Here is a 25,032-nt window from a genome sequence, read left to right as displayed (position 1 = left end):
CTACCTCTGGACACACATGGTTTTACTTACACACAAACACACACACGACACACAACACACACACACCCACTGACACACATACACACAGTAAAGCCCACTTGAGGTACAGGCCTGCGCACAAACACACACACACACAGCACACATATGGTTCTGTTTTACTAACGGTGTGGCCAATGATCTAACCACTCCTTATAAGGCCTGTCTGGTGCCACTTATTCTGAGCTGGAGGATGAGAACACACACACACACACACACACACACACACACAGTCCTCATTGACTACTCCGTGCTCGGGCAGAGGGAATGACAGAGGAGGAGTGGGTATGGGCTCTGGAGAGGAAAAAATAAATCCTGAAGGGACAGAGGGATGGAGGAAATGAAAAAGACAAAGAAAGCCACTAAAGTAGATTTATATCTGTTGGACTTCTTCCGCCTTCCCTCGGCACAAAAATGAGAAGAAAGAAAAAAAAGTTTGGTGATGAAAACTGTGATGTAGGTCTGATCGTAGGACAGATTTGGTATCTGCTGCGTCGTGGTGGCGGAGTGGTCCAAGTCCCCGTTAAGTGAAGGCCAGCGCTCCACTAACCCACTAAACACAGACTGCTCTGTGGTCGCTTTCATCCCCCCTCAGCCTCCCTGCCCGATTCCTCCGCCGCTCCCTCCCTCCCCCAGTCACTTCTCCCAATTTCTTTCCCCGTTTTTCCTCTCTGCTGCTTTGTTTATGTTCGAAAGGCTGGGCCGACCTATAAGACGGGAGGGGAAGCAGGCGGGACGAAAAGAAAAAGAGGGGTTAGAGATGACGGAGTTAGCAGAGGAGAAGGCAGGTGTGAAGGGAAAGCAGTAGAGCTGGACGATACACCTATCTCCCGATTCGATACTATGATGATACTTGGGTGCCGATTCGATATGTATTGCGATTTTTAAGTATTGCGATTCGATATTATGATTTACAGTGATTTTTGTTAACTTTTTTAACACTGGACCATGGGAGAAAGTTGAATCACACACTTCTAGGGACTTTCACTTTGGAAAATATCTAAATTAATGCATTAAAATGTTTGATTTTCAGCATGTATGTAGTCAGAGATGTCCTATAGTCAAATATATCAGTCATTGTCAGGAATTATTTATTAAACTTTTCCAGCAAACCAAAAATCAAAGAATAAAGACATTTTCTTAACAAATTAGTGGTATTTTCTTTTTAATTTATAAGGGACATGTAATGCTTTATACTTCTGGTGAATATAATCCAATCAATCTTATTTCCATATATATGTATTTTGTATATACAGTTCCCTTTGTTAACACCTTATTTTGAAAACCGGACGTAGTCACACGTGTAGACTTCCTCTAACTTCTCCAAGTCCGTCCCTAGCTCTCCCCGTCAGCTCCGTTCCCTTTATACATCCATGGTCAGCTCCTTTTGAAAGCATTTAACATAAATGTCAGTATATGGGTGTTCTACAGTTGTAGCGTCAGCCCATTTGACCACGGAGATGAGAGTGACGCCGGCTGATCGGATAGGAAACGTTACCGCAATATGGTAATGTTTCCTGTCCATGACAGAGTTACCATGCAGCTTTAGCCGTGATGTCTAGCTCTGCTTTTCATGGCAATGTGTGAAACCCAAAGTGTTTCCATACTTTACTGTATGTGTAGTGTTTACCACGTTGGATTTAAAATGTGAGGGTGAAGGTCGTATCCACGCCGACCCTTCGCTGTTTTGTACGTCCTCGTTGCGGCCAGCTACGGTTTGTTTTGGTTGACGGATACGGAACGGATTCGATGTCACGTTAATCAGACTACAACAATAAAAGCGGTAACTTCCTTCTAGCTCCGCATAGACTCAAATGAAGCAAATATATTGATTCTGGCATAAAAAAAATCAATGTCAAAATCGTCTTAAAAGATTGCGATACATTGCTGAATCATTTTTTTTCCCACCCCTAGAAAGCAGAGGATAAACTGGGGGAACCAGCAGTGAGCGACACAGGCCGGGTCTGGAGAAACAATCGCCCCACTGTGGGCTGAATGTCCCATGGGCGTCTGTCGTAGCTCAGCCAGTCTCCTCCACACTGCTTCATGTGAACGCTGCCAGTCGGCACCTCATGCCTGGGCCATAAGTTGGGGGGAGGGGGTCTCTGGAGTAGTTGGGTACTTTCCCTACTGATGGAAGAGAGGGAGCATGAAATTAGGGGAATGGGGCGAGGAGTTGGTGAGACGGGGGTGTTGATTGAAAAGGTTTAGTCTAAAAAGCCGAACATTTTGCTTCTCAGTCTGTCTGGCTGGGTCGCAAACACTCTCCTCTCCTCTCCTCTCCTCTCTTCTCCAGAACATTCTGTCCATTTTTCCAGCTGCTGCTGCCTGGGTCGTCTGGTGTCCAGCTGGCAAGTGAAGGGCAGCTGTGTGCAGCGGTTTAACACACTCACTCACAGACCAACGCACAGACATACACGCACACACACACACCCTTACATGCTGTCAATGAATGCAGGAAAAACAAAACTCCTGTAACACTGGCTCGCGCTCATTGCTCACTCTTTTTCTGGTAAACGAAACTGCGTGAGTCCTACATATCTTGAAGTCATAAACTGTGGGTTTAAACCAAAAATGGGTCACGGGCCTGCAGTGTTTCTGGGGTGTGACTACAAAAAGGGAAAAAAACAACGTTATTATATATATAGTTATTTCAGCATCATTTCAATTTAAAAAAAATGTAAATTGTAGACTATATTGAGAAGGGCTGTCAAAGATAACACGAAAATAACACGTTAACCCAAATCCGCTTTAACGCCACTAATGTCTTTGTCGCATTAACGCAATTGATCTTTCGGTGGTTGTAGTGGGCTCATTTTTAAAGCTAGATTGAAGATACTGGTATCATATGAAACTAGAGCACAGTGAAGACCTGAACACAAGTTATATTCCCAGAGTCTTCCTTCTCTGCTAAACAGTATATTTTGAACAGATAAAAAATGTGTGATTTATTGGCGATTAACTATGGACAATCATGCGATTAATCGCGATTAACTATTTTAATCGATTGGCAGCCCTACTATTGACATTAAACTGCAAAAAGTCAAAATCTTATTTATACAAAAGTGCAGTTTGAATTTTCTTCCCTACTTGTTTTTATGAATTTGCACCAAAAAAAACTGAATGGCAATGCCAGGCATTAGAAAACTCTACTTGTTTTATTTCCGACAGCGTAGACCAATCTTTCGCACACTGCTGCAATCTACCGTTCAGTCAAAAGTGTGTACCAAAATAAATGCAAGCACCTGTCATCAGCAGCGATTTCTCTATCATTAATATCACAATATCAACCAACTTATTGAGACAGTAGTCACAATAAAGCAACAAATAAACAAATGATGTCCAACGCAAAACACCAAAAGCTGACTAAAATAAATAGTAAAATTGAGCACACAAAAGTAATCCATATAAATGTGCCTTTGCTTTTGCATTTTGTAAACAGCTGTCGACTTCAGCTGTGCTTCTTTTTGCCATCCTCCGCTTCACTCTAAATATTCATGGGTACACATGGTCTGTGTGTTGTATGAGCCGCACTCATTCTCACCCTACGTACTGTTTTCATAAATACCGTTTTGTGTGTTTGCATTGTTTATGCATCTGGCTCCTTGTCTTTTGAATTCTAAATATTTAAATGTAAAGGAGGGCTTACATTTGCATTTCAACTGCAGGATTATAGATGTAAGACAACCAGTTGAAACCTGCTAATTAAATGTTAATTTTTGAACTCAATTATCATTTCTTTTATGTCAAATATTGTGGAAATACATTTAAAAAATGCTCACTATAGCTCATTAATAATAAAAAAGGTGTTTTTTACAGTATGTCCTTAACTTATGACAGGATGCTGTCAATGTAAGAACATTAAACGTTAAGCAGACTTTGCCTTTGCTTTGTAGTATTGGCAGAAAATAGATTCCACCCAAATGTTGCGCACATTCATGAGAACATTTCCATAAAGGGAGCAAATTAAAATATGAATCAATGTGTTTCAGTGTTTCCATCAACTATTACTGTGTTAATATTTTCAAGAAGTAGTGACAAGATTACATGATTAAGACAACATTTATGGTATTTGGAATAATGCATTTGTCCACACAAGCTTTTCATTCTATGTTTTTTGAGCTCTCTGGTGAAGTGGAGGGATACAGCGCATTCAAACTCAACAGGAACAGGAAGTACATACCATAAAACAAGACTAGCGCGGTATCCGAAACCGCATACTATACTAGCAGTATGTACTGATTTGGCCAAAATGTACTATGTAGTATGCAGTATGCAAGCAAAAGCAAAATCTCCAGTCTACAGCCATGCTAGCTCTGTGTGGGTGACAGCCTTGCTTTGAGCTAACGTCAGCATGCTAACAGGCTCACAATGACAATGCTAAGCAGGAATAATGTTTTACCACGTCTGTGTCTGAAATGACCTCCTTGTTCCCTCATTCACTACTCTTTATAAAATAGACACTCAATTTACCCTATAGTGATAAGTTAAAGGGGACCTATTATGCTTTTTTCCTTTCCTTTAGTGTGTTACAGACAGTATATATATTTTTGTGCTGCAAAGTTACAAAACCCAAAGTCCACGCCAAAGGGAGTTACTCTCCCCCACAGAAACACTGCTCCTGAACTGCCTGAAACCCCTTGCTTGAAGTCCTGCCTTTTCTTCTGTAACGGGGTGATGTCACCAAGTAAAACATTTGCATAATATCTGCCTAGTTGCTAGTTTTCCACTCCCTCAAACAAAGCTAGTTAGAGCGGAGCTGGAGTGGAGTCCATAGAGTTTGGTTCAGTTGACCAATCACAACAGAGTTGGCCAGCTGACCAATCAGAGCAGACTGGGCCTTTTGGGAGAGGGGGTGCTGCAGCACAGCAAGTATGCGAAAAATAAAGCATTTTTTTAACACTAAAGTATGCAAACATGTTCTAGTAGAAACCCAAAATACAAAAGTATGTATGTACTGTATGTATGTAGTGAAGTATGCACTTGAAATTAAGCATTCCCCTTATGAATCATCACAACTTTGCGTCAACATTGCATTGTGGGATTGTTAGCAGAAGGTTTTTTGTTCCGTTGTGAATTTTTTAGGGCACTATCGTATCTAATGCACAAATGTACTCAGAATTCAGTCACTTTGGATGTAAAATAACAGAGGGTAAATGTAGTAACATAGCCGATCTTCACCATCTTAGTTGAGTGTGGTAGCACGCTATGTTTTTCTTATTAGCACTAAACAGAAGTACAGCTGAGAGTTTACTTTGTGTACAAGTATTCAGTGATAAACTTAAGCCTTGGAGAAACTGAAATTTTGACGTGATGATGAAGCTAGATGAAAACGTAAGGGATCACCAAAGTACTGAGGAGAACATGAACATCTGTATCAAATCTCATGACAATCCATCTAATAATTGTTGAGATATTTTAGTTTGGGCAAAAAAAATGGACTGACCGACCGACCAACATTGGAATTCACAGAGCCATGTCGCTATGCTAGCATGGATAAAAAAAACTGAAAATGTATCTAAAAAATGTAACTAAAACCTACAACTGCCTTTTAGTATGTTTGTACAAATGGCTGATCTGGCGTCTTTTGATGACCTTGACAATGCCACACAGACATGGTGATGATGGCACTCTTTCTTTTCATTGACAGGTCTAAAGACTGGGGGAGCCGGGGGGGATTACATGCAAACAGCAGATTAAGGACTTGTCTGCATTTTGTGTACATGCTGGGTGGAAATCAGGCTTTTGCACACGGGCAGGCGCAGATAAACAATGTTTCAGATACATAAAACATAATCATGTAAACACTGCTCTGTGTCTCTGAGAGTATATGCATATTTCGAGCCTCGAATCTACACAAGGTTTTGTGTGCAATTGGCCCCAGGCAATCAGGCTGTGTATGCAGCACTGTAGTATAACTAATTTCATGTTTGTAAAAGCGGGAAGCTCCGCATAAACTGATGCAACGAGCGAAACAGAAAGAGTAGAGAGCACGACAATGAAGTATGTCAGCATTTCAATGAGCCTCCAACACCAGCGAGACAAGCAAAGCTGCAGCTGCCCTGACAGCACAGAGGTCGGCTGCATGCTGGCACAAAAAAATGCAGGCTAAAATGACTAATTCAACTCGGTCCTCCACACCGTGAGCTAGGTGACAGTCTGCGCCACTTCATCTTCTGCTCCCTATTCTGCTCTCTGCTCTTCGGGCTTGCTTTTCTAGTTGCATCAGTTTCATGTGTCACTTTCAGGTTCACTGGCATGAAATAAATAAGAGTAAAATGCCCCTTGTTTCACTTCCCGCCCACACAGATACACACATATGGATCCTCTGTGGACTTAACAAATCGGAGGATGCAGAGCCGAGCTGGAGCCAGCCATCTCTGAGCAGCTGTCAATCACTCGCGAACTCCGATCAAACGATCAAACTAGGCAGCATTGATCAAATATGAATCAATATTTTGTTACTGTTATGACATCAGTTGAGGAAATACCAAGCACCGCCCACCAGCTGGAGCAAACTTTCTCATTTTACAGCTAAACAGTACACTACAAGATATTTCTGAAAACATTTGAGGAGCGAAATAGGCATTACAGTAACGGAATGTTGATTCATATTTGATCAGCGCTGCCTAGTTTGACTGTTTGATTTGAGTTTGCGAGTGATTGACAGCTGTCTCCGTTGAATGAACAGTCAATAGGAACGCTCTCTCTCTGAAATGACCTCTGATTGGTCAAAGTCTCCCGTCACGGGCTAGATTTTTTAAAATTCTGAAAACAGAGCCATGAGGAGGTGCAGAAGTCTAGTTTTCTCTAAGAACACTTGAATTACAATATGCTGAAAGGTTATTATGGAATTTTTTTCCAAATGATGCCAAAAATATTCTGCCTACTGCAGGTTTAAGTGTGACAAGGTTACATCAGAAAACGGCATGGGACATTTCCCGTTTAGTAACGTTCCTTCACCTGAAGATGAAAATGCAAAACAAACTTTTTGTTATGAATTATGTCATGACATTGAAGACTATAAACAGGGTGTGTTCACAGGCACAGTTTACGTCGGTTCAGGGGGCTCACTGAACCCCCTAGAAATGCATCTTATATTTTTTATAGTAACGCAGAACTAATAATTTATTGTAATGATGAATAATATCGACCTTGTTGCGTCTTCTTATTGACAGAATAAGAAACCAACAAGGTCAGAAGATAGATTTGTGGTCTTTTTATGAATAAGAACATCAGACACTCTCTGTCCACACTGAATCAGTTAAATATGCACTTTCTGTTACGTCATGTAAACAAACCACGTATCCATCAACTGTGCGCTCGAGATCAGACTGGAGACGTAACCGCTTTAAAGATGGGTGAGTAGTACCATCTCTCTTCCGACGTTTGTGTTTTTTAAACAGAAAACACAGGTTTTATACTGCGATATTTACTGAAAATGACAAACAATACAGTCAACAGTAGCCATATGTAAACTTTCAGGCGATCTCTTAGTGATCTCACTCCAGCCAGCTGTCATCTTATTTAGGTGTTTGTAGTGAAATGAGGAGGTATCAAATTGATAAACTAATCAGTCGTTCCTCGTCCGTTGCGGCGCTTTCACCGCGAGCGACAGGAATAAATAGAAACAAGGCGTCACACAAAAGTTCAGCTCAAACACGCACGCTGCACAGCGCTTTGTTGCTCATGGCCAGTTAGGACGTCCCAATAGAAAACAATGCAATCAAACTGATTTTGTCACTGACGCTTGCTTGCGTCACATTCCGTTTGGAGGGTGTAATATTTAGGCTACACACATCCCAATACACTAGACCTCTCTGCGTTGTACAGATCACATTCCCTCTAGATTGTTTTTTGTGAACCCCCAACCTTTAAATTCAAACTGCGCCTACGGGTGTTTTTCTGCCATGCACACACTACACACACACACACACACACACACTACACACACACACACACACAAACACACTCTTGTCATGGCTGTTTATATCTAAATCCAGTTATCACTCCACTCCTTTCTGCGGGTAAAGTAACAACAGGGAGACAACAGGTTAAGTTGTTTTCTCGAGCTGGAGCAAAAGTCCAATGTTCCCTGTGCGGTGAACACCCTCTCACTGCCGAGCACAACCCAGTCCAAAGGGTAACATTTTAAATTGGCTGCATGAAAAACATATCATGATCTATAGGGCATTCATTATGAAGAGATGTAAAAAAAATGCTTGAGTTTATATAAGCAATATCTATACTCCAGGTTAATCCTCCAATGTTACCAATGGACCAGTATCTTCACTCTAGCCTTAAAACTGAGCCCGCTGCAAGGTAAAAATGCACGTTGCTATAAAGGCATGGCTGTTTGGAACATACTGAGCATTAGGATGAACTGCAGAGCAGAGTGGTGGATTATGCTGCAAAAGTGATTTTATGGATATTCTTACTGTCACTATTTGAATCCACTGAAACAGGATGAATTCTAGCTTCTAGGCACAGCTGCTGTTCTCTGGCGATGATCAAGTCTACATTGCATGTTTTACAATGCAATGTTTTTGCATTATCACTTTAAAAAAACATTAGTGTCAGTCAGTTTTTATATTTTTAGCTCAGGTATTTCTGTCAAACCTTCTCTGCATAATGCAGTGGATGAACAAGGTGATTGATGTGGCTGATCATTTCACGTACTTCTTTTAGGGCAATTTAATAGCATCCATTTTTCACTGTCAACCAATAAAGACAAGACGCTTTTAAAGAGGACCTATTATGCTTATTTTCAAGTGCATACTTGTATTTTGGGTTTCTGCTAGAACATGTTTACATGCTTTAATGTTAAAAAAACACTTTATTTTTCTCATACCGGCTGTGCTGCAGCACCTCTTTTCACCCTCTGTCTGAAACACTCTGTTTGAGCTCCTGCCCCGCCCCCCCTCCTAAACAAATCCAGTCTGCTCTGATTGGTCAGCTGGCCCACTGTTGTCATTGGGCAATTGAACCAAATTCTTCAGACTCCACCTCAGCTCTGCTTGAACCAGCTTTGTTTGAGGGCGTGCCAAATTAGCCGCTAGGCAAAGTGTGTTACTTGGTGACATCACAACGTTACAGAAGAAAAGGCGGGACTTCAAGCAGGGCGTTTCAGGCAGTTCAGGAGCAGTGTTTCTGTGGGGGAGAGTAACTCTCTTTAGCCTGGACTTTATAACTTTATATAACACACTAAAGGAAAGGGAAAAAAAACACAAAAGCATAATAGGTCCACTAAAAGCAATGCTTTATGGGTCAGTGTGATCAAATATCTAGCTAAGGCAATTTTCTGGCACAAAACAACCACATTTTATCCTCTGCGTTACCCTGTTAGCCTCCAGTCTGTATATCTGTTTCTTTTTCAGGCGTTTCTGTCTGTGAACACACAACACATTTGGCAGAGCTTCGGCAGGAAGAATTGCTGCCAACTATGCGAATGATGCCCTCATGTGCACAAGAACGTCTGTGACAGAGCACAGTGTATTTTGAGTCAGCCGTCGGTTGTATTGGGGTTGGTTAGTGAGAAGAAAGAAGGGTTGCAGTGCTACAAACTTACAAAAGTTTTAGAAACATTCAAAGGCAAAGGACCAACACACACACACACACACACACACACACACACACACACACACACACACAGAGGCCTTCTTGTGAAAATGAGTTCCTTCTTCAGTCTGCCGTGTAACCACCACCCCCACCACTTAAATTAGTTAATAATGAACCAAGACATTTCTGTTACCAGCAGTTAAAAATTACTAAGCACATGGACACACACACACGCACACACACACACACACACACACAGAGAGAGAGGAGGAGAGCATGGGAGCTGTCTCGTCTTCTTCTTCTCTCCCTGTTTCTTCCCTCTGGAATGTCTGTGCTTCTGACAGTGATGTCATTAGTTACTATTGCCATGGTAACACAACAAATTCTCCCTCGCATACGGCCGGTAGATTCAATCTTTCCTTTCCCAGTCCATTAAAGCCAGTGTGTGTGTGTGTGTGTGTGTGTATGTATGTATCGGTGGTTCTGGATGACCACCTCTGGAGGAGGAGAGGAGCAGAGATAGAAAAGAGAATTTGATATTGAGTCTCGTCCATCTGACAGCTGTGAAGCCTCATTCAGGACCGAGTGCAAATCCAGATAGGCTCCCTGTAAATAGACTTGTCTCAAAAGCTCATCGCCATGCCTGCAGTGTGTCTGTGTGTGTGAACAGTATGCATCTCGCTGTCGTGGTAACACCACACAATTCTCCTGAGCAGGGCAGATAGGAGCATCGTTGCGTCCAAAGTTCCACACTAACATGCCTTTTAGTACGCTAAAACAGTATGTGAGATTTTTTAACCTTAGTATTAAACCCATAGTTCATACTATTTCTGGTGAAAAATTACAGTATGCAACACTGGACACTACGGCGGCATAAATATCCCACAATGCAATGCGGTTCGACGACAACGTTCATAACAGACGTCAGCGGACAGCTGTGTCATCATTAACGCTCCAATTTAACTGTACTAAAGTATAAGATTTCACTCTGCTAGGTGTAATATATATTTTAAATTAATTCAGACTTTGATTCTCACAAACCGTCATTTTTGGTCACATGATGTTGGCACAGGTTACCATGGTTACACGTCTCCAACCGGCAAAGAGGCTCAGGAAGTGACAAAACGTAAATTACTGCTAAGTGCTTTCGAAAAGATACCTACGACTGTTTAGTAGTATGTATGACAACGAGGGTGCTGTCATTTTATCAGTACAATGTTCACGTCCTTTTTGTAAAATAATTATTGAACTGTTCGTCATAACTTTTTTTTATTTGTGAAGAAATATAATGAATGAAACATTATTTAAACGTTTTCTGAATCTGCTCTTCTGATTTATAGAATATGATTTTACAGGACAAACATTTCGAGAGGAATTACTTGTTCAGACGAAGGCTGTGATAAATAATAAAAATAATAATTTAACTAATAATAATAATGGTCCAAAATTATGTAAAATGTCGAGTTTTAAGTCAAAAACCTTCAAATTTTCTTGGGGGAGGACGAGGAGTATGATAGAGGTCTACTATAGAAGATGCATAGCCCAAAAATTACAGCTGATTATGACAGACACAGTTTAACATGCTTAAAGAAATAATGAATAAATAGGAATAAGTCGCAAGAGATTGCTGATACCGGCCGATACACACAACAACATGTGAATAAGGGGAGTACCGGCAGTTATTTTATTCCACTTCAAGCACTGACCGTAACCTTTCCTCTGTACATGCGTTATTATTATGCACTTGATGTTTTGTTTTTTATATCGATAGTTTTATGTTTCTCAGTTTTTTGTTTGTGCTCTGGCCCTCATTAAACAATATTTTAGCTTAGCTGTGAGTTGATATTAACATTGTACAGTAACTTAGCAAAAAGAATATACTGAACACAGTGTGCTAACCTGTTCGTGTTACCGTGGTAACATTATTAACATGCTGAAATGCTGGTATGTTATCATGCTGTGCAGGGAGTGAGAAGTGAACTGTGGGGGTGTCTTTTTTATTGTTTCTTTTTGAAATGCAATACATTAAAAAGGTCTTGTTGATTTTTATGTAGGTGATGATTTTTTTTTTTTTTTTTTCAAATAACACATCATCAGAGCTTTTAGAAAGGCACCGAATAAAGTATGGCTTTTCCAGAAAAACAATTATTATGATTGTGAATTAATCTTTTTAAAAATGTTGGCGGGTTCAAAATGAATGTTTTGTTTATCTCTGTTTAAAATATCTGACGTTTGTTTCCCACTTCTAACAAGGCTTGTGAGCCAATAGTATAACAGCGTTGGTATCACATGGTATCTCTGGGTCGTCAGTTAGTGTGGAAAAAACGGATAAATGGCTGAGATTGACGGTAAGTGTCCGGCAACAACTTGTTTTGAAGTGAATGCAATGGAACGGGGGAGGGAGAATGTGACATCTAGTGGTTGAATGTTATCAATGTTATCAATAGCACCTTGAAATGATGTGTTGCCAAATAAATTGATATATTACACCAACCCCTTGGCTTCCACTCTGGACTAAATAGGTTTTCTAAACTCTGTACTTTCAGACAAATGTTGACTGAATTTCTCATTCACATTCTTTGTCTAACTGTTCCAAGACAGACACAGCTCCATGATAAATTGTGTCACAGCAATCTGCATACTAAACGAAGGCTATAGGGACTTTAAAAACCTGAGTGCAATCCACAAGAATGTCCCTGAAGTGACTCCAGAGTTGCATAAACCGGCTCCATGAAGTGCTAAGAGATTTTTATTATGTGTGTGGGTTGGAACAGATGGACTGGTGTGTATCGGGATTGTTTTTCTCCAACTGCACTCTGCCGTTTGTATCTAAAACATTTTAATTTGAGGCCAGGCAGGGGCACAGAGGAGAGGAGAAGATACAGCATTGCCTCCACTTCTTATCAGCATCTAACCTTTAAATTAATCAGATGGAAATTTGTTGCTTTTCACTGAAAGGAAAACTGTGTAACAGTACAGTTTTGTGGTTGCCAACAGCTTTGTGACATTAAACAGAAAACATGCTTGAAATTCAGTCCAGACTCACAGAGCGTGTGTGCATATTTAAGACTACATACAGCATCATTTAGAGTAAAATAGTAACATCTCAATACTTCTAAGCTTTTATGAAATAGCCTTTTACAATCTAGATTTTCTTATTGGAAAAATGTAGTCTTTAGCCTATGACAAAATGCCATAACATTACACAGACCAGCGAAAACGTTGTCTTTGAACATTATTAAGAATGAATAGAACACATTACACAAGCACAAATTTCCAAATTTGGCTTTCATGATTTTACCACAGAAAATTCCTCTGAAATTTCCTGTGATGAAATCAAACACTCAACATGCGCCTGCCTCTGCTGAAACTGTTTCCGGCTTCCTAATATAGAAGACATCGACCTGTCATGTGATCAATATATCACCATAGATACCATATATACAAAACCTAAACTCCATATAAAAAGTGTCTCAAGATAACTTCTGTTATGATTTGACGCTATATAAAAATAAATTGAATTGAATTGAATTGAAAAGCAGTGTATCATACTGGCTTCTTTTCATCTATTTATAGTAAAAAGTAAAAGACTAAATAATTGTGCATAAAAAAACACTGCTATCACTGCAATATTGACAACAATTCCAGGGTTTCCTGCAGTGTTTTATAGCAAAGGCACCTTGCTGCCTCATTTGAAATAAGAAGCGCCACACCACAGTTATAATGGTTTATTAAGCTTCAGGAAAAATGAGCATGATACACAGCAAGCGTTCAGTTAGTGAGGCGTCATCTAGTAACTATGTTGGTAATGAGGTGAGATGTGTCAGGATCTGAATGCCTTAATTGTGTAACTGCAATAGAGATGAAACAATTAGTCAATTTATCAATTAATCAATTAACAGAAAGTCCATCAGCAACTATTTAATCAATTAATCATTTGAGGTCATTTTTCAAGAAAAAATGCCCAACCTTGTTTTGGTAATCGCTTATCAAATGATGTGATTACTTTATTTGTCTCACTTGATAGTAGGGCTGTGTATTGGCAAGAATCTGGCAATACGATGCGTATCATGATACAGGGGTAACGATTCAATGTATTGCAATAATGTAAGCAAGGAGATATATTACGATTTTTTTCAAATCTAATTTTAAGAAAACTGTCATAGTATAAGACACAACACCACATGTATAAAATAGGAGTAAAAAAGTCACTGTGAAATGGCTGCTATGGGAACTACAACATCATTACACATGAATACAATTGCACTCATTGGAACCACAAGAGTCTCAGCTTTCCAGTCATACGTAATTTATGTAATTCTAAGACTGATTAGGGACCTCATTCCAGTTTTTCCTCGCCAAAATTTAGCGTAACTTTGGAGTGATATTTAGCCTCCTTTGTGACAAGCTGGTATGACATGGTTGGTACCAATGGATTCTTTAGGTTTTTCTAGTTTCATATGACACCAGTATCTTCACTCTACATTTAAAACTGGGGTTGCTACAACCTCTTAAAGACAGAAAAGCGGCCGGGTGGCCCGTCAGATTTTTAAGAGGTTAATTAAAAATCAATACGGCGCTTTCGAGAATTGCTACAGTATCGCCAAACATAATATTGTGATACTCATGTGTAGCGGTATTTTCTTAAACCCCTACTTGATAGTAAATGGAATATCTTTGGGTTCAGACAAAACAAGCTATTTAAATATGTCTCTTTGGGCACAGTGATGGGCATTTTCCGCTGCTTTTGGAAATGTTCATAAACGATTAACGGAGAGAATAATGAACAGATTAATTGTTGCTGAAATATCAATAATATACAGTGTAAGTATGTGCTTCATCTCCCACCCCTTCAATGGTATCATGTAGGTACTGATATTGTGAATGAAAGCAGGAATAGCTGAGTCTGTGTGGAGCTTCAGAGTCGCAGTGGCACGCAGTGTAAACTTCAGGCTGACGCAGCATTGAGTGAGTCAGTGAGTGAGTAAACCAAACGGCAACTGTGTGATAATAGCATTCACACCAATATGGTGTCATACACTCTTGTGCATAGGCACACACTATCTTTCTCTCACCCCCTTCATAAACACACACACACACAAACACACACATACATACACTGCTACCACCAGCACCGCTGTTAGCCTATTATTCATTTACAGCGTCCCTCCCAGTTGATGTGTGAAGGACAGACTTGACAACGAACCAAGTGCAGATCCACGGTTTGTTTACTTCTCCAAGGTCTCAAATTCACACACACATCAGTGACAATAACAAACTGGACTGACACCACCGAGAGAGAAAACAGACCAATCTGTCATATTCATATTTGCGAAAATGAAACCTAAAAAGTAAGGGCTTAAAGCTGCAGTCGGTAACGTTGAGCAAATATGATAAAAAGTTAGAAAACTCTCACTATATCCTGACAGTAGTGGCATTTGGAAGATTTCACAGCGCTGAAGGATAACAACCAATCAGAGCCGAGCAGTCTCTACTGTTTAGCTGTAAAATGAGAAAGTTTGCTGCAGACTCCTCGCCTCTGATTGGTTGTTTAGGTTAGGGCGAAATCTTGCAAATGCCATCAGGAGCACTGGGAGGAGGCAGATTATCTGTCTCATGCACTACTGTCAGGATATACAGTAGTGACAGTTTTATAAAAAATAACTTTTTTATCATATTTGCTCAATGTTACCGAATGCAGCTCTAAATGCCCTTTCTTTTCAAGTTCTATGCCTTGTTTTTTATCCTATTCTCATACCTAAAGCATCAGTTTGACACTATTTACTGGAAGGCACGCTGTGAATGCACTGTTTAAAGATTCATGGTAGCCTTAATGAGACGGTGAGAAAGCTTACTATCTAATACATTACATCTCTCTGCCTCAGACAGTCTGGTCATTACCCTGACAACTACCTCTGAGTAAATAACCTTTTTTTGTATTCTTTAAATCAGACCTGGGCATTGTATGGCCCGCATGCAAGAACCAGCCCTCGTGATGGTTCTGCCTGGCCCGGGAGGTCTCAGACAAAATTAAATTGACGTGAGAGATGTTTGAAGTAGCGTCACCTACTACACGTCTATAATAAGTCATGGACTGCTAACGTTAAGTATTTTTTCACGGAGGTTGGCGGTAAAGCTGTGTTCTTAGTTTGCAACGAACATGTGGCTATATTCAAAGATTACAACTTGAGCTGCCACTTCGAGACAAAACATGCATAAAAATACAGGAACCTATCTGGAGACGAGAAGGTGAGAACAGCTGAGGGATTGCTAGCTAAGCTTCAAAAGTTTTTTTACAAAAGCTGCATGCAACGAAAGAAGGAAATGTAAATGTTAAGTTTTGTTAATGGAAACATTACTACCGAAAACAGTCAGTTCTGTACGGTTAAGACTTGTGCATATAATTTTCTTAATAATATGCTTTTTGGAGTGATTTTCAGTATAATAAATGATGAAAAATAAGTGCACAGTCTGTTTTCTATAATTTAATGCAGTGATAAAATAGAGGTTATGTCTGAAAGAATGTTTGGCCCCCGGCAACAATCTGGTATTCTCATGTGGTCCCCCAGGAAAAATAATTGCCCACCCCTGCTTTAAATAATGAACGGAGAGGTAGCATAGACCAAGCACTGCCTGCAGCATTATAAAACGAATATCCTTCACAGTTCTCCATTGGATCTTGGCTGGATGTTTCTTTCCTGCCACGGTCGAGTTAATTAAAATATCTGATTTGAATTGATGCCTATAGGGTTGGAGCAGCAGACAAGAGGCCAAATTAGCGAGGACAGTATAATGTTCACAGTTAGTCACCCCCACATATGGCTTCTGCTGGTACAGTCGGACGCAAGGAAGTTTATCTAGACTGATGCAATTAGTGCACCAATAGAGTCTGACATGATTAGAGACAGATCCTGCAGCAGGGTCTGCCTCTAATTAACGTGGCACCTAACAGAGCGCTCTTCCTCTCTTATGCAAATACTATCACTAAATCTCAAGAGCTATTTTTGGAAGCCCGTTGAGATGAGGGGAAAGGTTTAAATCCATTCAAAAATAATAACAAATATGCACGCTGCCTTTAGCTGTAAAGAATTCCAGTTGAAACACACAGTTTTACTTGCTTCCAAAAATGTAAACAATATTCATATGCTTATTATTCAAGCCTCTGTTCCAAAATAATGTGCATTATTAGCCCTGATATATTGGGTAAATCTCTAACATAAATAAAAGAAGGTAGTGTGAGGGGAAATTGATAACATATGTCGTCCGTCGGCGCAGAACAGAATGTTCTCGCTGCAGCAGCACCAGAGGCTGAAGACTGCACCACCAACACCAGGCTCACTCCTCTGGTGACAGACTACATTTAACCAAACTGAGAGACACACACACACACACACACACACACACACACACGCACACACAAACACACACACACACATACACACACACAGCCTGGCCTTTAATAGAAGTCTGCGCCACACAAAAAAAGTAACCTTTAAACTCTTTTTAAAGTTATTATCCTTCTGTGTATTCAAATGTTACATGTTTTTCTTGAAATATAACTTTTATTTTTTTCTGTCTTTTGTTTTTAACAGCCTACTGTACACTGGTGCACAGTGCAGGTTCAATGCAAGTTTGTCAAGGCCACATTAGTCCAATCGCCACATCCGTCAGAGTGCATACGCCTGGCTCCGGCAGCAACAAATGATTCTTTTCATCATTGTCTAATCTGCTAATTATTTTCTTTGAGGGAAAATGCAGTCCAAAACACAAAGATGACCAATTTCCAATGATAGAAAAATTCATAAAAGCAGTAAATACGCAAATTTAAGAAGCTGGAATCAAAAACATGTTTGGCCTTTTTGCTTCATTTCCAGTGAATCGTTATCAAAATGGCTGCTGATTAATTTTTTATCTGATCCATTGATCCACCAATTATTTTGGCTCCACATGACAACAACAAAAGCACAAATAAAACAAACTTAGATAACTATTATTCTATCAATTTTGGATGATGCAAAAAAAAAAGAGTGATGTGGTGTGAATAATAAAAACATGGTAAACCAGCCTGTGACTCCCAGTTAATGGGCACCAAATGGCAAACAACCATCAGTATACACAAAAAATCGATTAATATGTCAGAAAATAACCCCAAAAAATATAGTGGAAAATAACAAATGGTATCTTATTGCTTGCTTGCCATGTTATCATACTTAATTGAATGTATGTATGAATGTTTTTTTTAATTTTCCATAAGAGAAGGTCTAAATTAGGGCTTGTAGTTTTGGTCTTTGACTTTCTTTAGTCGATTAGTCGTTTTTTATGCTTTTTTTCATTCTCAATTACTTAGTTCCAAGATAATTATGAGCACATCGCTGCTGAACAAGATCTAAAGTATAGTGCTTTTGTGTGATTATTTGTGGAGAAACTCAGTTTCACAGATTAAACCGATTAGTTGACAAAAATCCCTATGAGCGTTAGTTTAAACTATTCAAACCTGGTTAAATTGAGTTAATGTACTATATCATCCACTGTACTGTTAAATTAGGGCTTTGGTCTTTGACTTAGATTTCTTAAGTCGTTTTTTATGCTTTTTCTTCATTCTGAATGACTTATTTCCAAGATAATTATGAGCACATCTCTGGTAAACAAGATCTAAAGTATAGTGCTTTTTGTGTGATTATTTGTGGAGAAACTCAGTTTCACAGATGAAATCGATTAAATCAGCTAATCGATTAGTCGACAAAATCCTATGAGAGTGAGTCGACTTTGGTCGAGGACAGCCCTATAGTTTAAACTGTTAAAACCTGGTTAAATTGATGTGTTAATGTGCTCCATCATCCACTGTGCCATCCCTGATCCCTGCCCTCCTCCTGTACTCACAGCACGCCGGTGGCCTGCGGTAGGTCTGCCGCTGCCGGGGCCCTCTCCAGCCCGAGGTTGGAGCAGTTGACGACGCAGGCCGGTGGTGTCTCCGCCGGCGCGCAGCTGCAGTTGACCGGACACGGGCTGCAGCTCCTGCCGCCGTCCTCCTGCGGCCCGGAGCACCACGCCTCCAGGCAGCACAGCGCCACAAGCAGACTGGAGAAGAAGCTGAACCTCGGGACGCAGACGCCATGTTTTCGCTTGGATAAAGTCTGTCCATTTCCACAAGGCATAGCTCAGTCACATCTCATCGCCTCTGATGGTGTAAGTCCTCTCAGTCTCTGGGAAGGAGCAGAATAACTCAAACACACAACACGCGTCCTTTAGTCCAGGCTCTCATGTGAGGAGAGGAACAGATGAACTCTTGGACACCGTTATCTCCTCTGCTGTTTTCTGCTTTTTCTTCTGGTCGGATCCACTTCTTCTGAAACTCTAACGGAACTTCTTCCACAATCCTTTCAGGGGAAAAAAAAGTTTTGGAAAACTTCCTCTCTCCTCCTCTTTCCACTTGATGCACTTCACTGAGCCGCCGCTGAGCGCTCACACACACTGCGCACAGTCCTCAGAGTAATAATATCATACTCTCTGTCTGCTATTGAACACAACTTACAAACAAAAACAAACAAAAATATATAAATAAATATAAATAAATAAATAAAATCAAATAAATATATTATTAGTCATTAGATGAATGACTAATAATATATTTATTATAATAATAATAATAATAGTAATAATAATAATAATAAAATGAATATATTATTAGTCATTAGATGAATGACTAATAATATATATTTATTATAATAATAATACAAAATAATAATAAAAATATATATATTATTAGTCATTAGATGAATGACTAATAATATATTTATTATAATGATAATAAAATAATAATAATAAAATAAAATACATATATTATTAGTCATTAGATGAATGACTAATAATATATTTATTACTATAATAATAATAAATAAAAAATATATATATATTATTAGTCATTAGATGAATGACTAATAGTATATTTATAATAATAATAATAATAATAATAATAATAATAATAATAATAATAATAAATAATAATAAAATGAAATAAAATAAATATATTTTTAGACATTAAATGAATGACTAATAATATATTTATTATCATAATAAAAATAATAATAATAATAAAGTAAATATATTATTAGTCATTAGATGAATGACTAATAATATATTTATTTTTTTATTATTTTTGTAATCTTTTTTTTTTTTTGTAAGTTGTGTTCAATACCAGACAGAGAGTAGGATATTAGGCCGTGTATAAAGCCGTAGTGTTCATATTTATTCATCAAGTACTACTTATACCTGCAGTAGGCAGAATGTTTTTGGCATCATTGGGCAAAAATTCCATAATAACCTTTGAGCATATTGTAATTCAAGTGTTCTCAGAGAAAACTAGACCCCTGCAGCTCCTCATGGCTCTGTTTTCAGGCTTAAAAATATCTAGCCCGTGATGGGAAACTTTGACCAATCAACGGAGGCAGCTCTCAATCACTGGCAAACTCTGATCAAACGGTGAAACTAGGCAGCGCTGATCATATATGAATCAATATTCTGTTACTGTAATGCCTATTTTTCGCTTCAGATGTTTTCAGAAACATCTTGTAGTGTACTGTTTAGCTGTAAAATGAGACAGTTTGCTCCGGCTGGTGGGCGGTGCTTGGTATTTCCTCAACTGATCTCAACATGGCTGCCGGGTCACAAACTTCCTCATTTTAAAGCTAAACAGTGCACTACAAGATGTTTCTGAAAACACTTGAGGACATTACAGTAACAGAATATTGATTCATATTTGATCAGCGCTGCTTAGTTTGACTGTTTGATCGGAGTTCACAAGCGATTGACAGCCGGCTCAGAGACGGCAAGACTCCAGCTCGACTCTGATTGGTTGTCTTCCTCCGGTCTGTGAAATCTTGCAGATGCCATTAGGAGCACCGGACGACACCGGATGAACATGATATAGTGACCGTTTTATAAAAATAACTATTTTTAATCATATACGCTCCATTCCTACCTATCCACTGCTGCTTTAATATTATTTGTTCCTTCTATTATCATGGTCATTACTGGATTAACCTGCCAGTGGGCCTCAAGCCTTATGGGCCCCTATTTACCCCCTGATTAATCACATACAGGGATTTATTGAGGAATACGTAGCATGTATATTTGACACAAGCCTGGGGAGACAGGTAATAATTCAAAGGTCCTTTGACATTTCAACCAAAAATTCTCCACAGTAGTGGTAGCCACATGTCCCCGACCAAATTTGCACTTAATTCCAAACCAATTTAGTTGGCAAAACCAATTGACATCCAATGAATAACATTAATATAATTCATGTGTCCTTTGTGAACCCTGAGGGTCTGGGGCCCCGGGGTACTTGCCTGCTTTGCCCAGTTGATAATCCAGCCTTGCTCAAGATGTAAAGTTCAATATGTTCATTTATAAAATCGTTTCAATAACAATGCTCCTATCCTAACCAACCAACGCTGATGACAGAGCATGGGAAATAAACACCCGTGAAATAATATGTTGTTTACTATGATTTTTGTCCTCTTAAACCTGCTGCTAATATTTTCAAGTTGGTGCAGACCAGGGGGGATTCTAGGACCAGACCTTGAGGAGGGTATGTATTCCTGTATTCTGGTGAAATTCTATGCACACATTTCGGCCTTTTCTGCATCACATTGTGGTGGAAATGTTTTTATTTAAGTAAAGGAAAACACAAAATTCAGGTGCCAGGTGACAATTGAACAATTGAACCTTGTAACATTCAAGGTAACAGCTCTCCTGCTTGAAATACAGTCCCTCTACTCTGGGCTTCAACTCCTTATAAAGGCGGCCTGGAGGCTGTACACTGTCAATGTAAGTTTTTTCCTTTACAATAACCAGATATCATACCTGACAATATTCACTATTCAATTAACAATAGCACTTTGTGTCATACATTTGAACAATTTTCTGTTTTGGAGGAGGTGATGGAGGTTTTTCAGCTGGCAGGTCTCTCATGATGTTTCTCAGAAAGTCTGTCTCTGGGCATGTATCGGTACTTAGCATGACGCTGAGCCAAGCAACGATGGAATCTTTCTAATTTCAGTTTTGGCCAAATCAATTCAATTTCAGTTGAATTTATAGATGTGTTATAGTGGCACGATAACACCCAATTCACAATTTTTGCGAGAGCAGCATGAGCTATGTGCACGTGTGTCTGTGTTTCATTATCTCTGCAGAAGAAGAGCTACATGTCGGTTGATGAAAGCTCTACCCCCTAACCACAACCTCCACTAGATGGGTTCTGACATTATTTAAAAGATTTATTTTTTTTAAAGTACAAAAATGGATGAATTTTCCAGGTGAACAGTAAGAGAGCACTATGAAGCAGCCACTCTGCATTCCTTCATCTTGAGGCAGTGATAGGCTGATTACGGCCTCCTTCACCCGCTGAGATGTGACATTTTTCATCTCGCAGAAATGTGGAAATGTCACCGCTCTGCTGTGATTTGATTGTGAAATGACAGTTGTAAAACTTATTTCACATTTCAGAAACACGTCTGACTTCCACCCTCCCTCCTCTCTCTCTCTGCAGTATTTCCAGAAACAGTGCAGGGCACGTGTTAGAGGTGTCTCCTGGGTATTTGACTTGGCCGGGGCCCAGCCATCCTCCCTGCAGGCATCTGGTGCTCTGTGCAAAAAAAAGGAGTCCTGCAATAACTCGTGCGCTCTCTTATCCCCATTGGCAGCAGTTCATTGCAGAGTTCATACTTGAGAAGCAAAACATGAGTGAATGGAAGAGCGGGTGGTCCAAATGTTTCAGGCCAAATAACTCAAATGATTACTTTTCACAGTGAGTGACTGACAGTGTATAATGAATTTGTACTATTTCAATACTCACAGTATAATCCAACAGTAATTAAGATGTTTTGATTGTTAAAACCATCTTATATCAGACATCATCATCGTCATATATTCTGTATTAGTATGTTCCAGCTCTTAATTGTAGCTGTATAATGTTTAGACTGAGTGAAATAGTCCAGCCAAAAACTCCATATTATTTATGGCTGCACCATTCAATGAAATGGAAATATTCCTGATGTCGTCATTTATACACATTTCTCCCAGCTTAACCCTCTGAGACCCACGATCCTGACCGACTTTACTGTCTTTCAGAGGCTGTAGCAGGCTCAGTCTTAGAGCTAGAAGTGAAGGTAATCCAAGGAATCCATTAGTACCAACCATGTCATGCTCCAAAGTTAGGCTAAATTTTGGTGAGGAAAAACTGACGACCATTTTCAAAGGGCCCCCTTGACCTCTGACCTCAAGATATGTTAATGAAAATGGGTTCTAGGGGTAATAACGAGTCTCCCCTTTACAGACATGCCCACTTTATGATAATCACATGCAGTTTTTTGAATGAAGTATAAATGTGTTATTTTTGCTTATTCTAAAATGGTTAATTTGATTATTTCTGCATACTGGGGTCCCTACACAGTCTTGAATTACATAAATTGGATATCACTGTAAAGCTGAGACTCTTGTGGATCCAATGAGCCCAGCTGTATTCATGTGTGATGATGTTAGTCCCCATAGTAGACATTTCATTGTAGTGAGACCATTTTTTGAAATGTGACCTCACTGTATAAAATGAGCTGTGGTGACCTCTAGGATAATCACAGCCTCATGAAACTTTACAGCCACAAACTAGAGACCTAGAGAATTGGGAGGATGGATGGCTTTCCTAGGTATACTGACAATAAGGGGGTTTCTGTGCAGTTTACACAACAGAAGTGCTCGCCATCCAATCGCCGAAAAATGCAATTCTTGCAGAAATTTCCGAATGTCAAAAATGTTTGATACCAAATCACAGCATGGCTTTTTCTGTGGTGTTCCTCAAGGTCTTGGTGTTTTACTGTGGTATTTTGGAGGGATTATTGATAATTTTTATCAATTTTTGAGTGGTAAAAAATGGTTAAATTTAACACCAAAGTGAAACTTTCCCGACAAGCTACTCGGCACAACAGCGCCGCAGCACATGCAGACCAGCGCCCGTTTCCTCCATGCTGCTGGGTGAGAGAACGAGGAGCCCCGGCAAAGGGGCGCCGTTCATCTGCATGCACGCTTGCACTGCATACCGGCCAAAAACAGCAATGGGAAAAGGCAGAAGAATTGGCAGTGGACCAGTAAATAGCGAAGCGTTCTGTTTCATAACTTTGCATTCATGTAATAAATACACACATGTCAATTAGATGGTAATCTGCATTAGAAATGATGCACAACAACAAAGATTCGGTTATAATAATCATCCGTTTATAGTTATCAATTTGACCTGGAGAGACGTCAAATTGGTTTGTCCGTTCTGGGCTACTGTAGAAACATGGCGAAGCAACACGGCGGACTCCGCGAAGAGGACCCGATCCCTATGTAGATATGAAGGGCTCATTCTAAGTTAACGAAAACACAACGATTCTTAGTTTCTGGTGATTATACACTAATGGAAACATAGTTATTAATATTATATTCCATTTGTGCTAATAGATCCCCTGAAATGTTACACTGTTCCTTTATGGAAAGTAAAAAGTTCAACATTGCCAATGAGTTTTGATGCCAGTCATGTCTTTATCTAAGGTGGACATTTCATTTTGGGATGTAACTTGTTTGAGAATGAAGCTTTAGACACTTTCTCATCAGAGGATCTTATCTCGATCCGTAATAAGCTGCTGTAGTTGAAGTGCAGCCTCTCTGAAAGATACAGAGCCAGTTTAAATAGGGAGCTTTGTTGTGCTTTTACAAGGAAAGGACAAGGAGGGATTCAAATGACACAAAGGACGAAACAATCCATGTCAAGTTTAATTGCATGACCCATAATTACAGTTGGTGTCTCAAAGTGCTTCACAAGCCCACATTATATAAAGACACAAAATGACAGTGACGCACAGAGAAAATCTGAAGGTGTTAAACCGTAGACCACTGGGTCTCCTGAGCGCTCCCTGAAGAGGAGACATTGATTTATATTAGGCTCAGGATGGTTAGTTTTTTTTTTTATTTAATAAGATAATCTGATGTTCTGCAAATCATCTATCATTTTACAAAATGCTGCTGTTCAAATGATGAAGTCTGAACAAATTACAACAAACAATAGGACTATGCAGCCATGTTGGCGGCTCTCTGAGGCTGTAGGCTAACATGCTGATGTTGGGTAAATGACGAGGATGCAAGTAGGCCTATGATATTAATAGTGCATGTTTGGACCAATATGTAATATATTTACTGTAATAAATCATAAAATTACTGTGATATGTCATCAGAGATTAAGGAAACATGCTGAATTGAAATACTAAATACTTCAGAGACCAGTTCTAAAGCACACTGGAGCACACCGATTTAAAGCAGCAGTGGGTAGAAATGGAGAAAATATGATTAAAAAAAGTTATTTTTATAAAACGGTCACTATATCCTGACTAGTGCATGAGACAGGTA

General features: G+C 39.4%; 1 protein-coding gene across 1 annotated transcript in view; it reads right to left on the bottom strand.

The window, feature by feature from the left end:
• pkd1a (polycystic kidney disease 1a) overlaps positions 1-19,004 on the bottom strand; it is a 76,136-nt gene extending 57,132 nt beyond the window's left edge. The window contains exon 1 of the mRNA XM_037765020.1: positions 18,475-19,004. Coding sequence (XP_037620948.1) covers positions 18,475-18,749 — 275 coding nt within the window. The 5' untranslated portion in view covers positions 18,750-19,004. The remainder of the gene's footprint in view (positions 1-18,474) is intronic.
• Positions 19,005-25,032: the final 6,028 nt, after the last annotated feature.

The sequence above is a fragment of the Sebastes umbrosus genome, chromosome 3 (assembly GCF_015220745.1).
Source record: "Sebastes umbrosus isolate fSebUmb1 chromosome 3, fSebUmb1.pri, whole genome shotgun sequence".
In the NCBI taxonomy this organism is placed as follows: Eukaryota; Metazoa; Chordata; class Actinopteri; order Perciformes; family Sebastidae; genus Sebastes; species Sebastes umbrosus.
This window is presented reverse-complemented; position numbering and strand designations above follow the sequence as displayed.